The 16,077-nt window shown below is 44.2% G+C and overlaps 1 protein-coding gene across 1 annotated transcript in view; it reads right to left on the reverse strand.

The window, feature by feature from the left end:
• PLA2G4A (phospholipase A2 group IVA) overlaps positions 1-16,077 on the reverse strand; it is a 109,478-nt gene that overhangs the window by 49,641 nt on the left and 43,760 nt on the right. Inside the window, exon 7 of the mRNA XM_049777570.1 lies at positions 9,284-9,420. Coding sequence (XP_049633527.1) covers positions 9,284-9,420 — 137 coding nt within the window. The remainder of the gene's footprint in view (positions 1-9,283; positions 9,421-16,077) is intronic.

The raw sequence follows: 16,077 nt of genomic DNA on the forward strand, positions 1-16,077 counted from the left end.
CTTCTGAGTGCATAGCCAGGAGTAACCCCTGAGCGTTACCGGGTGTGGCCCAAAAAACAAAAAACAAACAAACAAAAAAAACAAACTGAGGGATTCTTTCTCACCAAATTCCATATTGAACAGTTCACAAAGAGAAGATAAAAAAAAAAAAAAAAAGGTGGGGGGGGGAATTGTCACTGAATAAGAGAATATTCAGCAAAAGTTATAGCCGTCAAAAAAACACACATAAAATGTTGAAAAGACATACGTGTCCTTTCTATGCCTTTTGGAATAGTTGGGTGGGTGTTAACTCCAGGGCACCACTTTGGTCTGTGACTTAGGACTCTACAGTACTTAAATTAAAAAGGGTAAATGAGGAGTAATGATGATAGGGGTTAAGAGAGTTAAAGAGAAAAATGATCTTTTGTAGGGTGTGCAAAAGGGCAGAGTACAAAATGGACATTCTGCTTCTTTATTGATTTTTACTAACACAAATAATTTCTCTATCCATCAACCAAAGACTTTTCCTTAACTTATTAAAAATGCATATTATCTAACGGGCAGTTTGGCTTTTGTCTTTAGTTCTAGAGAGCTTAGCTCCTAGTCTATGCCTCATGTCTTTCAAAGATTATAGTATACTCCTTTACATTTTACTATAGTTAAGAACTTTTATTCTATTACTACCTTTATAGTATTGCTTTAAAAAAAAACATTAGAAACTTCTTAATAGGGCCCGGAGAGATAGCACAGCGGTGTTTGCCTTGCAAGCAGCCGATCCAGGACCAAAGGTGGTTGATTCGAATCCTGGTGTCCCATATGGTCCCCGGTGCCTGCCAGGAGCTATTTCTAAGCAGACAGCCAGGAGTAACCCCTGAGCACCGCCGGGTGTGGCCCCCCCAAAAAGAAACTTCTTAATAAAGAACGATACACATAAAGCTTACCATAGAGATGGGGCCAGAGCAGTGGCGCTAGAGGTAGTGTCTGCCTTGTAAGTGCTAGCCTAGGACAGTTTGATCCCCCGGCATCCCATATGGTACCCCCAAGCCAGGAGTGATTTCTAAGCACATAACCAGGAGTAATCCCTGAGTATGAATGGGTGTGGCCCAAAAACAAACAAATAAACAAACAAACAAAAAGCTTACCACAGAGAGTGGTGAGTGCAGTTAGAGAAATAACTACATATATATAGAATGCCAGTCTTGAATACAGGGGGGCGTGGGGGAGGAGAGAGATGAGGGGCATTGGTGGCAGGAAGGCTGCACTGTTGAAGAGGAGGGGTTCTTTTTTTTATGACTGAAACCCAACTACAAACATGTTTGTAATAATGGTGCTTAAATATTTTTTTTTTTTAGATTTTTTTTGAGGGGGTCACACCTGGCAATGCTCAGGGGTTACTCCTGGCTCTATACTCAAAAATCGCTCCTCCCAGGCTCGGGGGACCATATGGGATACCGGGATTTGAACCACCGTCCTTCTGCACGAAAGGCAAACACCCTACTCCCATGCTATCTCTCCAGTCCTAGATTTTTTTTTTAACAAAAAGAGGATATACATAAAAGAAAAAAAAACACCAAATAGTGTAGGTAAACATAAATTTAGTCACAGAATGATTTATAACCAAGGCAGGTGACAAAGTGTTTGTTGTTCAGCCCACAGAAAGCGCCCTTGAAGCAGTTAGCTTCAGAATGATGCAGCCAAACCTCACATTTAATACTTCCCTTCTCAACTCCCTTTGGCAGGTCTTTAAATGATTCTAATAAGCACATCTATGCCAGGGATAGCTGCCAGCAGAGGCTCAAAGAAAACTCTTCTCGCCTCTTTCCATCCCCTAGGAATTAGTCATTGGAATGGAGATGAACAATATCCTTCCTGAGGGCGGTGAAGGGGGTTCGGGGATGGCTCAAAACTTAGAGGCTCTGTGCCAATTTCAAAGACAGATCTATTATGATGATGATGATAATTTGGGGGCCATACCTGGTAGTGCTCAGGAATCACTCTGGGAAGGATTCAGGGGAGCATATGTGATACTAGTGATTTTAACTTGGCTCAGCCACATAAAAACCATGTGTTCTCTCTGCTGTACTATCTTTCCAGCCATGCAAAGGCAAACTGGATGTCAAGGCACTTCTCTCCCTGCACGGAAGATGGAAACCATTTATTTCTGCTCTCCAGGAGAGAGATCTGGCTCCATTCTTACTCTTTCTTCTACCCAACTCATGCAGCAGTTGATTTGGAGGTATTATTTGCTGCTATGTCTCCAGTCACTGTCGCTGCATAATCTGGACCCAGGAACCCATAATCAGGAACATTCATGAGTTTGAGCTGGACAGACTTTTCCTGGTGTCATCTGAGACCTGGTCTGCCTTTGTGAAGGCAATGTGTCAGCTCTCCTAAACAGCATCCTTAGCTTTCTTTGATTTGCTCAGGATGACCCCAGGCAGAGCCACGGCTCTGTGAACAAACTACCATCTTAAACAAACAAACATCACCCTACTCGAAGCTGTGTGGCCAGCTTAATTTTCATCTCTTTACCAAAAGATATTTCTAATTATTTGAATAATTTTAATTAACTAGGGGGCAGTCTAAGAAGTTAATAAATGAGGTAGAAATTTCCTTGTATGTGGTTGACCCAGGTTTGATCTTCAGCATCCCGGATAGTTCCCATACCAATGACAGGAATAGTTCCTGAATGCAGAGCAAGGAGTAAACCCTGAGCACTACCAGATGTGAGAAGGAGGGAGGGAGGGAGGGAGGGAGGGAGGGAGGAAGGAAGGAAGGAAGGAAGGAAGGAAGGAAGGAAGGAAGGAAGGAAGGAAGGAAGGAAGGAAGGAAGGAAGGAACAAACTAAAATGAAAATAAGTTAGCAATTTAGGCTACTGCATACCCAAGAAGTAATTTTCAGTTTAGTTTCTACTTCCAAATAACAATAGGAAATTTTTTTTTTTTTTTGGAAATGTTTTAGAATGTGTCAGGGCTGGAGCAAGAGCCCAGCAGGGAGGGTGCTTGCCTTGCATGTGGCCAACCCAGTTTGATCCAGCACCCTATATGAACCACTAAGCACCACCAGGAATGATTCGTAATAGTAGAACCAGGAGTAACTCTTGAGCACTGCTGAGCGTGGCCCCCAAAACAAACAAACAAAAATTTAAAGTAGAAAATGGCAACAAATTGGGGCTGGAGAGATTGCATGGAGGTAGGGCATTTGCCTTGCATGCAGAAGGATGGTGGTTTGGATCCCAGTATCTCATATGGTCCCCCGAGCCTGCCAGGAGTGATTTCTGTGCATAGAGCCAAGAGTAACCCTTGAGCGCTGCTGGGTGTGACACAAAAACAAAAACAAAAAAGAAAAGAAAAGAAAATGACAACAAATAAAATATCATGTGTCCTGAGATTTGATGAGTGAGTCTTTAGAGGCAAACATTCAGGATTTCTATACATTAACAAAGTTTCAGACGTGATTCTCACATACATCTAAGATTTGCAATGGCTGGAAAAGTTCCTCCACATTCGTGAAGTAAACATCCCGAACCCTCAAGAAATCCCTGGATTGACTTTTCCTGGAAAAAATGTAGCAACTTAGGCGAGTCTTCGTGTAGTAATTAAATGTGTGATGAATGACAGAGATTTGTACGTGAACAAGACAAGAATCATCCTGTTCCACTAACAGACATCTTGATCTTTCAGCCCATCACCTCCTGAGTGACAGCTTCTTTTCAGACTTGTTTTGTTTTTCAGTCTTCCAGACATTCCTCAGATTGTTCAAGTGAAAGTCTTTAATTCCGGAGTTCCATTTTAGTCATCCTAGAGAAGGGGGATCGGTGTTCTGCAAAGGCAGAAAGAACTCCCCTCATTTCTCCTCAGGAAGTACCTCACAGAAGGTGAAAACATCCAACAGCAACACAGGATACTAGTAACCAACATCCTGAGGCAGGAGAGGGCGTGCTGAGTAAGAGAAGGTGTCCATCCTGGCCCTCCTGCTTTATTCATGCTAATTCTCCTGCTAGGCTAAGACCTGTTTTTAGTAGCAAGTAGGAAGTATCATCCAAAAATAATTTCAGGAATAATATAAGAGAATATAAGGGTTGGAGAACTTGCCTTGTAAGCAGCCAAACCTGGTTTAATCCCTGGCATTGCACAGGGTCCTTGGAGCATCGTCAGGAGAGACTACTGAACAGAACCAGGTTTAGACCTGGTTTAGACCCTGGATGTAGCCCCCAAATGCTGACCCCACCCACCACCTAAAAAGGGCAGGTATGATTTGCAAAATAAAAGTAGTCAGAGGAATAAGAAAAGCTTTGTTCTCCATTAAAAGAGATGAAATCATGATCTTTGGGGCAAAATTAATAATCTTGAGGTGAGTATGTATGTCCAAGTGAAGTCAGTCAGGAAGTGAGAGACAATTACCAGATGGTTTCACTCATGTGAGGAACATGAGTAATTAACACAGATGAACAGGCAAGAAACAACAAAACGAATTCCCGGACTTGCTAAGAACTGTGGTAGCAACAAGAAGGCAAAGGGCGGTAGGAGAAATGTGTTGAGGGGTCTTCTGGTGATGGATGCAATAGCCTGAAATTTAGGGGACCATATGCGATAATAATATCAATCCATAACCATAATGTCAAGCCAATGATAGGTCAATTAAAAAAAAACACGAATCAAAAACATAAATGGTGGCAAGTAGAAGGCCCTCAGTCACACTGGTGGTTCACAGTTGTGGCACAGATCTGAAAGTTTTAGCTCTGAATGAATTTTTTCAAGTCTGTTTCTGCTTGTGGGATTTATTCACTTGTGGGAAAGTGAATATACTTTCCTTTTTTCACTGAATGGCACTGAAATCCTTTCATTAAAAAAATAACCTCAAAAAAAAAAACTCAGTTTACTCTTCAAAACCATATTCTCACTCCCTTACTTGTCTTTGCTTTTTCCACCTTGGAAAAGCTCAAGTTCACTTGAACATGTTTTCCTTTCTTTCTTTAAGTAAGTCTTATTAAATAAAACCTATCCTGGGCTGAAAAGATAATACAGCTAGACAGACATTTGGTCTGCATAGGGCAGACCTGGGTTTGAACTGTAGCATCACATAGGTCCTCTCTCCCACCCCCAGTATCAGTATCAGGAGTAATTCACCAGGTGTGGTCCAACCTCCCCATCACTCCCCAACATTATATCTTGCTTCACTGGGAAAAAAAATCTCCCCAAAACCAGGGATGTGGTTTAATGAACAGAACACAGGTCTCGTGGGTATGAGATTCTTGGTATCCCAGGTCCCAGAGCACTGCCAGGTGTGCAGGCCCCTAATAAACCAGAATCTCTCGAGATCACAGATTTCTGGGAGGTCTGGGCTTCTCTAGACATTTCCGATTGCCTCACTTGCAGGAAGCCATGGGCCAGCAGTCTAGAAACACTTACACAATGCAAGCATGTCATCTGTTTTTCCAAGTGCTTCCGAATTCCTCCCTTTGGACCTGTGTGCCTTAGGTGGGTCCCGGCCCTCCACCGCTCCTACTGCTCTGAACTCTGCCCTTCTCTCTCTCACCTGAAAACTCAGCAGACTTGTGGGTGTGGACAGCTCCAAGACACTGGCTTGAGGCTCGAAGTGTGAGGTGCTGATAGAATCTCACAAGGTAAGGACCCTGGAAGGTCTTGTCTTACAGCCCACCCAGGTCTAACCTCAGCACCATACAGTCTCCTAAATAACATCAGGAGTGATTTCTGAGGATAGAGCTAGGAGTCAGCCCTGAAACAAGGTGATGCCCCCAAAATAAACAACAACAAAACAAAACAGAACACACTATTTCACCAAATACAATGTGTCTTTTAACTTCATAGATAGTCTGGGCTCTGAGCTCAGTTCCTGCTCCATTCTCTTATCCAAGGGGTTGTCTGAGCATTCATTAGGGCTTTCTTGCCCTGCCTGGCCACTAACAAGTAGATATAATCAATCTAAATAGAGGTTCTGGGTAGATGCTCGCATTCAGGCAAAAACTAGGAGAGCTGTGTAAAGAAAATGCAGGAGGGAATGATGGGAAATGTTGAGAGATGCTGAGAAGAGCAGTTATCAGAGTGGAATATCTCTCTCTGATCCTTCACTCTCACTGCATTGAGAAACAAGTAAGTGACAACCTATTTGGAGGACTGATGGAACAAGCGAGTGCCTTTAAGGACACACAAGTAACAAGATAAGACAAAGCTTTATATGAACATCGACCATCAGTCTCTTTACTTCTAAACCAGCTGCCTGGGCATTGATGTGCCTGCCAGCTGCATTTAGCAATCATGCGAGCACATTTCTTAGGCCTTGTTTCAAGAACTCAGATAGGAGAAGGCTGCCTGGAAGTCTGTCATGAAATCAAGAACTACAACTTCCATGCTGCCCTTTAGACACTCCTCAAGTGCAAGATTCTACATCTGAGTTGCCACTCTGGGACCACTACTCTTGATGGGGGAGTTAAGAAGAGAATCATCGGGGCCGGGCGGTGGCGCTGGAGGTAAGGTGCCTGCCTTACCTGCGCTAGCCTTGGAAGGACCGCGGTTCGATCCCCCGGCATCCCATATGGTCCCCCAAGCCAGGAGCGACTTCTGAGCGCATAGCCAGGAGTAACCCCTGAGCGTCACCGGGTGTGGCCCAAAAACAAAAACAAAAACAAAAAAAAAAAAAAAGAAGAGAATCATCAGTCCTGGACTCTGCAGAGCAGAAACTCTAAAGGATGAGATGCGGGAGCTGGAAAGTGAAGAGTTGTGTAAGTGTGGCCTTGGTGTCCTTCATCAGACAAGGCAGCTGCCTGCTTCTGAGGGGATCAGACCTCAATTGGGGGACAATGAGAGGAACCTGTCAGGGAAGGGCCAGCTGGGGCTCTGACGTGATGTTACTTATTACCTAGCTCAGGGTCTGCCTCACACTATGCTAAGATACTTTCACTGTCACTCTCAGGCGGAAGGTTGGCGTTTACTCATAGCATTTTTGAACAGGGACCTGAAGGGCCTGTCATGCTCCCTCAGTCAGTGATCGTCAACCACTCACTTGATTTCTGAAACATTTCTTTTTTTGGGAAGAAGGAACTTAAAACCATTTCATAGAATAAGACAGTAAGTACACTGGGTCATAGGGACTGTTCTTATCTGAGGCATCTAAGCTGGGCTTGATATTTTAGTTTTTGGATTTTGGGCCACACCCAGTTGTGCACAGGCTTATTCCAGGCTCTGGGCAAAGGGATCATTCTGAGTGGGCTCACAGGACGCTATGGGATGCCATGGACTGACTTGGGTTGGTCTCATGCAAAAAAATGGCCTACCCCCTTAATTATCTTTCCAGAGGCTTGATGTTTGATTTTCAATGTGCTTCTATGGGACAGGCAAAGCAAAATGTATATAGTGTCTTCTGTGAAAAATGCTTTTGAAATTTATCTAAGAAAGAGAAAATTTATAGCATTTAAATGGTCTTTTAACTCTCTCCAATTGAGCTCAGCCTCTTAAGCACACTTAAAAGATGAACTTCAAAGAAAGCATATCCAAATCAATAATTTATTGCCTTTCTGCTTTCAGATTTGTTCTCTTTCCTCAATCTAAGATATCTTGCATTTCAATCTATATGCCCTAAGGAGGAAAATGAATATGCAATGAATCATGTGTTGGACATGATTGCTAAGAGATTACAAACCAGAAAATCATAGGAAAATTAATGGTCAGTATTGCAGAATATTTCCATTCTTGAGATACTTATAAAGAATGATTATAGAATGATTATATTGCTCTATTTCTACTTGATGTTTCACTACATTTTAAATAAAAACAGGCTTAGACTAAGGTGTAGATTTATGACCAAGATCACTGTGGTATACGAAGGTGCCCTGAAAGAGGTTTTTAATGGAGTAAATAACAGTGTCAATGTCCATTTCCAGGATGGTAGTCCTCAGCTATAGAACTAACAGCAGTGTTACTTTTGAAAACCAACATCAGGAAAACAAATTTGCACAGAATATGAAGAAATTCATAGCGCTCAAGGAAGAAACGGATGTTAAGAAGAGAGTGCTGCAAGGGGCCGGAGAAATAGCATGGAGGTAAAGCGTTTGCCTTTCATGAAGGAGGTCATCGGTTCGAATCCCGGCATACCATATGGTCCTTGTGCCTGCCAGGAGCAATTTCTGAGCCTGGAGCCAGAAATAACTCCTGAGCACTGCCGGGTGTGACCCAAAAACCACACACACACACACACACACACACACACACACACACACACACACACACACACAAAAGAAAGAAAAAAGAAGAGAGTGCTACAGAATTGAGAGGCATGTCTGAGGACATCATATTTGCCCACAAAAGCTGCTCAATGAAACAGCCTTTTTGGGCTTTTTTTTTTTTGGCCGCACCCAGCAGTGCACAGGGATTACTCCTGGTTCTGTGCTCAGAAATTGCCCCTGGCTTGGGGGACTATATGGGATGCTAGATATCAAACCTGCATCCATCCTGATTCAGCTAGGTGCAAGGTGAATGCCCTACCACTGTGCTACCACTATGGCCCCGATACAGTCTTAAATTGGTGGCATTTTCATACACCACCCTCAGATAGAAACACAGAAATGTTAGAAGAAGACAAGAAAAATCAGCAAAAAGAATCAACTCCTGGGGCTGGAGAGATAGCATGGAGGTAAAGCGTTTGCCTTTCATGCAAGAGGTCATCGGTTCGAATCCCAGCATCCCATATGGTCCCCTGTGCCTGCCAGGAGCAATTTCTGAGCATGGAGCCAGGAGTAACCCCTGAGCACTGCCGGGTGTGACCCAAAAACCACACACACACACACACAAAAAAAAAAGAATCAACTCCTTAGAGCCCAGAGTATCATCAATTCAGCAGGTGTTAGCAGATTCACAAGTATCATTCTAGGCAATATTTGGGAGCAGTAGTCTAAACCTTGCAGTGATGAACATTTTTATAATTTTTTTCTGGTAGTTCTTATGAGTTACTCATAGCTCTTCTCTTAGGACACCTCCTGGAAGACTCAGAGCACCATATGGAATGCTGGGAATTAAATTTAGGTAGGCTGCATGCAAGGCAAACATCCTCCTTGCCGTATTATCTCTTCAACATATTTTATAATTAGTTTTTAAATTTATAAACTCAAATTCATTATTTTTCTTAAAACAAAGAAACAAACAAAGAGTAGTGATGTGCTGTCTTAAGCTGGAAGCATGGAGTCATTTGAAGTGGAGGTTGAATTTTCCTGCATCCCCAAAGGGTGCTTCCAGTGCATGGATGTGGGATAATTCAGAAACTCAAATGAACAGTGAAAATTTTACTGACCAGGTGGAACCGGAGAGACCAGCAACATAGGTCGCGCAGTCCAGAATCCCGGATTCGTAGAGTGCCTTCATCACACCAGAGAAGCCCACCATGGCTCGGAAACCTCCCCCGGAGCCTAGGATGGCCACCACAGGCACCTGGGGAGGAAGCAGATGTAGCCACTCAGATCAGAAGGGACCAGAAAGCACAGCTCTTGCCCGCTGCCTGGACCTGCTGCTGCTAGCAGGGAAAGGCATCTTCCTGTCTACTGGATAGCATCCCATCTTCCCTAGAAAGGAAAACAACATTCGAAGGCTTGAACAACAGAGCATTACAGGCCTGAGCTCAGTATGAGGCTTCAGCGGAGTCCAGGGGGGAAGAGACTGCCGGAGAAACAGAGGCTGCAAGTATTGTTGAGTCCCTGCAGGGGACTTGGAGAAGTGTGTGCTTGTCTGGAGACCAGGGACAGTCCACCACTTTGACACTTTGTTTTTGTTTTGAGGCCATGCTCAGGACTGATACCTGGCTCTGTGCTCAAGAAATCACTCCTGGAGTGCTTGTGGGACTAGATGGGATGCCAGTGATTCAATCTGGGTTGCATACATGCAATGCCAACTTCCCTTCCCCCGTACAATCTCTCTGGCTTTTGGTATTTTATAAAACATTCCCATTCTCATAAAATGTGGTGTATTTAGGACAAGATAGATCTATTATTTGAACCAAATAAATAGCTCTTTGTTTGCTTTTGGGCCACACTCAGTGATGTTCAGGGATTACTCCTGGCTCTGTTCTCAGGAATCACTCCTGTGTGTTTGGGGGGACTATATGGGATGTCAAGGATCGAATCTGGACCAGCTGCATGCAAGGAAAGCTCCTCCCCTGTCTCCCCAGCCCCACATAATAAGCTCTTGTGTGAAATTTCCTAGCCTTGTGTTTAGCAGTGTAAACCTTTGTATCATCTCTTTGGAGTTTCTAGTACTTTTAAGAGTCTGAGCAGTAAAGGATTTCTGAGACCACAGTGCTTAAGGACCATCTATTAGAGATGAATTCATTATCTTCCAGAAATAGGCTGTCTCCTGAGGACAGGGGCAATTGACATAGGGGACCTAAGGTAGGGGACAGGAAAAGAACAGTAGAGTAAGCAGTGGATCTAGAATAGCCTGAGCCATTCTCAGAAAAGGGGGTACAGATTTCCCTTTCTGCACGAACTACAGTAGGCCAGCGCCAGCCACTATACCCTCCAATAGAAATGACCCAGCTCAGTGACTGAAATAAAATGAGCAACTAAATCTTCTCAGATTAGATTGGATTCCAGGGCTAAAATCTCTAGGTCTTTTCGTGTGAAGTGGGTTTGGAATGCACCCATCCCACCACCAAAAACCCAATAGCCCCTTCCACACCACCTTCTTCCCAATGGCTCAGCTCCTCCACCAAGCTCTAAAAGATAGTAATAGCCACAGATACTTCCCAGGAAGGCTAGTCCAGGCTGATATGTCTGGTATACTCAGAATGGGCAGGGAGCGGATCCCTTTCTTTATGAACCATAGCAGCTCAACACCCCCCCCCCCCCAACCGAAATAGCACAGCTCAGCAAGTCAATCTTCTCAACCACAGTTGGGAGAGGTATGAGGGAACTCGCACTGGCTTTATAGAAGCATTTAAAGACAAACAGCAGAGCTACAAAACTTATCTGAAGTAGGTCAACAAAACAATGATCAAGAGACAAAAGTGGATTTTTAAAGTGGATAAGCACTGCCTAATATTGTAGGTAACACAAGGAAGCCAGATGTGATCACAAACCAGGAGACAGATCTGAATTAGGCCTGGGGAAGGAGGTGTTTACAAGAATGGAAGAGCAATAAAATCATTCATAACAATGAACATTGACTGTTGCCCTAAGCCACACACTGAATTTAGGTCAGATTAAGGTAGGTGTGTCATCTGGGAGACCAGAACACAAGTTTTATTATAGCAGGAATCAGCTAGATGCTGGGAAAGGAAGATTATGAAGGGCTTTAAAAGCCAAAAGAAATGCCAGGGGGTTGGGCAGGATAGATAGCACATGAGAAAGGGCACTTCCTTTGCCTGTGGCCAACCTGGGTTTGATTCTCTGGTATCTGAGATCCCCTGAGCCTGCAGGAGTGATCTCTAAGAACAGTCAGGAGTAAGTCCTTAGCAGTTTATGTGGCATAAACAGAACAAACAAACAAAAACAACAACAAATTAGATAAAGTAATTGCGATCCAGAAAGGTACTAAGCAGTAGAAAGCTTGTCTTGTGCCAGCACGTGGCGCTAGAGGTAAGTGGTCGCCTTGCCAGCACTAGCCTAGGACGGACTGCAGTTCAATCTCTGGGCACCCCATATGATCCCCTAAGCCAGGAGCGACTTCTGAACGCATAGCTAGGAGTAACCCTTGAGCGTCATTGGGTGTGGCCCAAAAACAAAAACAAAATAAAAACAAAAAAGAAAGCTTGTCTTGTATGAAAGGAGGCCTGAGGTTCGATACTGGCACTGCAAATACTAAAGAAAGGGATCTACTGGTTCAGCATATCCCAGTGAGTCTTGAGGTACAAACACCTTCTGGCTTCAATTCATGAAGCTGTGAAGAAAAACTTCCTGTGATGAGAATATCAGGAATTGAAGAATCCTGAGAAAAGAGGTCCCCAAATGTCCTTCATAAGCACAATGAACCTATAGCATTAGAAGAGCCATTTGGGGGCCGAAGCGATAATACAGTGGTAGGGTGTCTGCCTTAAACACAGTCGACCTGGGACAGACCAAGGTTCGATCTTTGGCATCCCAGATGGTCCCCTGAACCTGCCAGGAAAAACCCTGGAGTGCCACTAGGTGTGGCCCAAAAACAAACCAAAAAATGCCATGTGGGGGCCACCTTTAAGCTGGAGGGCACGTGATTCTAATAACAAACTTGAGGCTTTCTGCTATGCCTTTCACCTGTTTTTGTTTGTTTTTTTTTTTTTTCTTTCAGTTTTTTGGGTCACACCTGGCAGTGCTCAGGGGTTTATACTCCTGGCTCTGGGCTCAGAAATCACCCCTGGCAGGTACGGGGGACCCTATGGGATGCCGGGATTCGAACCACTGTCCTTCTGGTTGTAAGGCAAACGCCCTACCTCCATGCTATCTCCCCGGCCCTATGCCTTTCATCTGGACTCTACACCTCCTCCCATATGAATGATTCAAAACTACATGTGTGTGCTCCATGGGCTAAGCACAAACGTGTGTGGGAGTCAGCTTCTTGTGATCCCCAAAGCACTGCAGAGTGTGGTCTCCAAACCAAACAAACTATGAACTTTAGGAGCCAGGAAAAAGAAAAACTAGAATTGCTCAGAAAGTGCTGTGTCTCTTTCTAAATAATTCCAAACTCCTGCGTTTCTAAACTTTCATTCCACATACTTGCTCCTTTTCCCAAGCCCTCCCGAATGAAATCCTAGCACTGCTCTCTTCTGAATGCACACTGTGGGCAGGCAAGCTGCCCATAATGCTCAGACAAGCAAGATAAAAACTGGTGCCACTGACCATAACATTCATATTCACTCTCTCCTTCTTCCTGAGAGGAAGGAGCAAACTGAACTAAGAAACCATTTCTTCTGCCACTAAATTACATTGCAAGTTCACGCGGCACCGTGGATAATATCAGCACAGCTTTATGCAATGAACGTGGGCTAATCTGGAACATCTTGCTCATTCTGAAATAACTTAATAGAAAAAGGATTGGGGACTTATAAGATACAGCTGTCTTTCCTGACGGATAGGAGTGGAATAATGACATTCAGCATTTTGGGTTATATTTAGATGAATGGCAGCAAGTATTTGTATGAACTCATTTTTACAGATATCAATATTTCTCATATGACTACTTCTCATCTGATTCTAAGAAATGAACCTTCATTTACCAAAAAACAGTATTTTGATTAAATTATCTTGGTAGATGAGTTGACAGATATTGCTAATTTCCCCCCTTGCTAGAAAATTGTGACATGCCCAAGGGACTTTTTACAGTGACAGATTTTAAAGCCTGACAATGTACATACAAAGTTTTATCTTCGGGGGACTGAGAGGTGGTGCTAGAGGTGTCTGCCTTACAAGTTCTAGCCAAGGAACAACCCTGGTTTGATCCCCGGGCGTCCCATATGGTCCCCCCTGAGCATCAAACGGGTGTGGCCCGGAAAAAAAAAAAGTTTTATCTTCGGGCTGGAGTAATAGCACAGCAGGAAGGGTATTAGCCTTGCACACAGTTAACCTAGAGTTGATCCCCAGCATTCCATATGGCCTCTGAGCCTACCAGGAGTGATCCCTGAATGGAGGTAGAGCCAGAAGTCAGCCCTGAGCATCACTGGGTGTGACCAAAAAAAAAAAAAGAGACAAAAACAAACAAACAAAAAGTTTTATCTCATTGGTTCCAAATTAGTCAGTTCTTTGGAGAAACAGAATCAAATTTCTTTACCATCCATTTCTTTTACCTAGATGCCATTTTATAATTAAGAACTTGAAATTTTGGGGCCGGGCGGTGGCGCTAAAGGTAAGGTGCCTGCCTTGCCTGCGCTAGTCTTGGACGGACCGCAGTTCGATCCCCCGGTGTCCCATATGGTCCCCCAAGCCAGGAGCAACTTCTGAGCACATAGCCAGGAGTAACCCCTGAGCCTTACCGGGTGTGGCCCAAAAACCAAAAAAAAAAAAAAAAAAGGACTTGAAATTTTTAGTGAACGTAACTAAAGTTTTGGTTTCATTAGTAGTTTTAGCTATAGTTTATACCTAAATAAACTGAAATGATATGTTAGGTATATTTATGTGTATATATTTAAAGGCTCTGACAGATCCAGGGAGCCAGTTTTTGGGTGCAATTCCAACTTCAAGACTAAGAGACTTGGGGCTGGAGAGATAGCATGGAGGTAAGGCATTTGCCTTTCATGCAGAAGGTCACACCCAGTGGTTCGAATCCCCTATGGTCCCCTGAGCTACCAGGAGCAATTTCTGAGCATAGAGCCAGGAGTAACCCAGGTGTGACCTAAAAACTAAAAAAAAAAAAAAAAAAAAAAAAAAAGACTAAGAGACTCCCTCTTGCTGGGAGAGGCTCATTTTTGTTCCCTTCAGGCCTTCAACTGACTAAACAAGGCCTGCCACATTCTAGAGAAAAGCCACTTTCTCAGAGGACTCTGACATACTGAAGCTTAAAAAACAGTCTCTATGTTGCTATATAAACTAATCACCACAAAGCCCTCAATCCTGGCACACCTATCCCTAACTCTCTAAACAACAATGAATCTCCAAGTAAGAAGAGTGGCACCTTGTTCCCTCCAGCTGATATGACCCATGCACCTGAACACACTTGGAAAAGTCCTGATGTCCTCTCCAGAAAAGAAGAGCCTGGAAGCTGCTTCCTACAGCTGTGACTGTGAATATACATTAAATAGGGCAGAGTTGTGATCTCCGTTCAGGTGCTCAGCTGAAATGGCCCCTCACCCAGGGGGGCTTACCTGGTAGACATAAATCAGTGGCCTTGGGGCCCTGCCTGTATGCTGAGAATAACTTATGTCCTACAGATATATATGCAACCTGAGGAGGACCCATGTGTTTCCTGAGGAAGACTTACTGGCCTTGCAAGAGGCCAATATGGTCTCAGGCTCATTCCCTCAGAGCAGCTGTTTCTACTCACAGAATTTAGAGGCGCAAAATCTCTCAGCAATTCTCCTCCCCCCCATGTTGTGTATGTAAATATTTTAGGGGATTATTATGTTACTGACCCTACCCTGATCAGTGATTGTGCCCTACTCTAGGTGTGACCTGGCAATCGTGCCCCCAACCCTAGGGTGGTACCTGATTCTGCTTCCACCATTGGGTGGTATCTGATCCCACCTTTGGGTAGTACCTGATTCTGGGGGAGGCGGGGTGGGGGGGGGGGGTGGGGGGGGTGGGGTAGGGGGGTGGGGGGGCTTTTTGCTGGAACTAAGGCTGAGACTTTGGACTTCAGTCTTGTCCACCGAATAAAGCTAATATTTTTCACAAGCTGACTGTCTGCAAGCTGTTTACCCAACATTTCACCTCAGAACTATTAGCTGGACGGGGTGGCAGACGCGTGCTCCGAGCTGGAGGGGAAAGACCTCATCCTCCATTCCTCCATCAGTCAACCTCTTTAGGGGCTGACTTGCAATACTTAGGGACCATATGAGGTACTGGAGATTGAATTCACGTCTGCCTCAAGCAAAGCAAACACCCTCCCTGCTGTACTCCAGCTCCAGAATTTCTATATTTTACTAACAGTACCTGTCTCTTCAAGTTACATGTAATTGTTGTCCTAAGTATTATAATGGATCCCAAAAAATCTGAAATAAATGTTACATGACCCTAGAATACATCCCGTAGGACTCCCTCTGACTGCTATCAATGAGTCAGTGGGGTCCCATGACATGCTCAAAAGGTTCAAAAGCCACTCCCTGCTTTTAGGCTCACTGAGCCACATGTTCTGTTGCCTGCGATTTGGTCTAGTGGGGAATGAGGGACAGTCTCAAGAAAAAAGTGCTTGCACCTCTCTGCTGAGCCAGGTACCTCAGCCACCCCAGTTGGGAAAATGCCTGACATGGATCAGGGCTGGTAAAGTTTGCTGAGAGCACTTATGTAGCACAGACATTCACATCCTGCCAGCCCCATGAGCAGCTATTAAACTGCTCCTAAAGCCCATGTTCCTGCATAGTGTGGAGATGATCGTGTCATCTGATTTTTCATGTAACTATGAATTCAGGATAAATGAGGAATTGCTCTTTACAGAAGTCAGTCCTATCCTTGGCACAGGTGTTTCGGG

Source organism: Suncus etruscus, chromosome 7, assembly GCF_024139225.1.
Source record: "Suncus etruscus isolate mSunEtr1 chromosome 7, mSunEtr1.pri.cur, whole genome shotgun sequence".
NCBI classification, from domain to species: Eukaryota; Metazoa; Chordata; class Mammalia; order Eulipotyphla; family Soricidae; genus Suncus; species Suncus etruscus.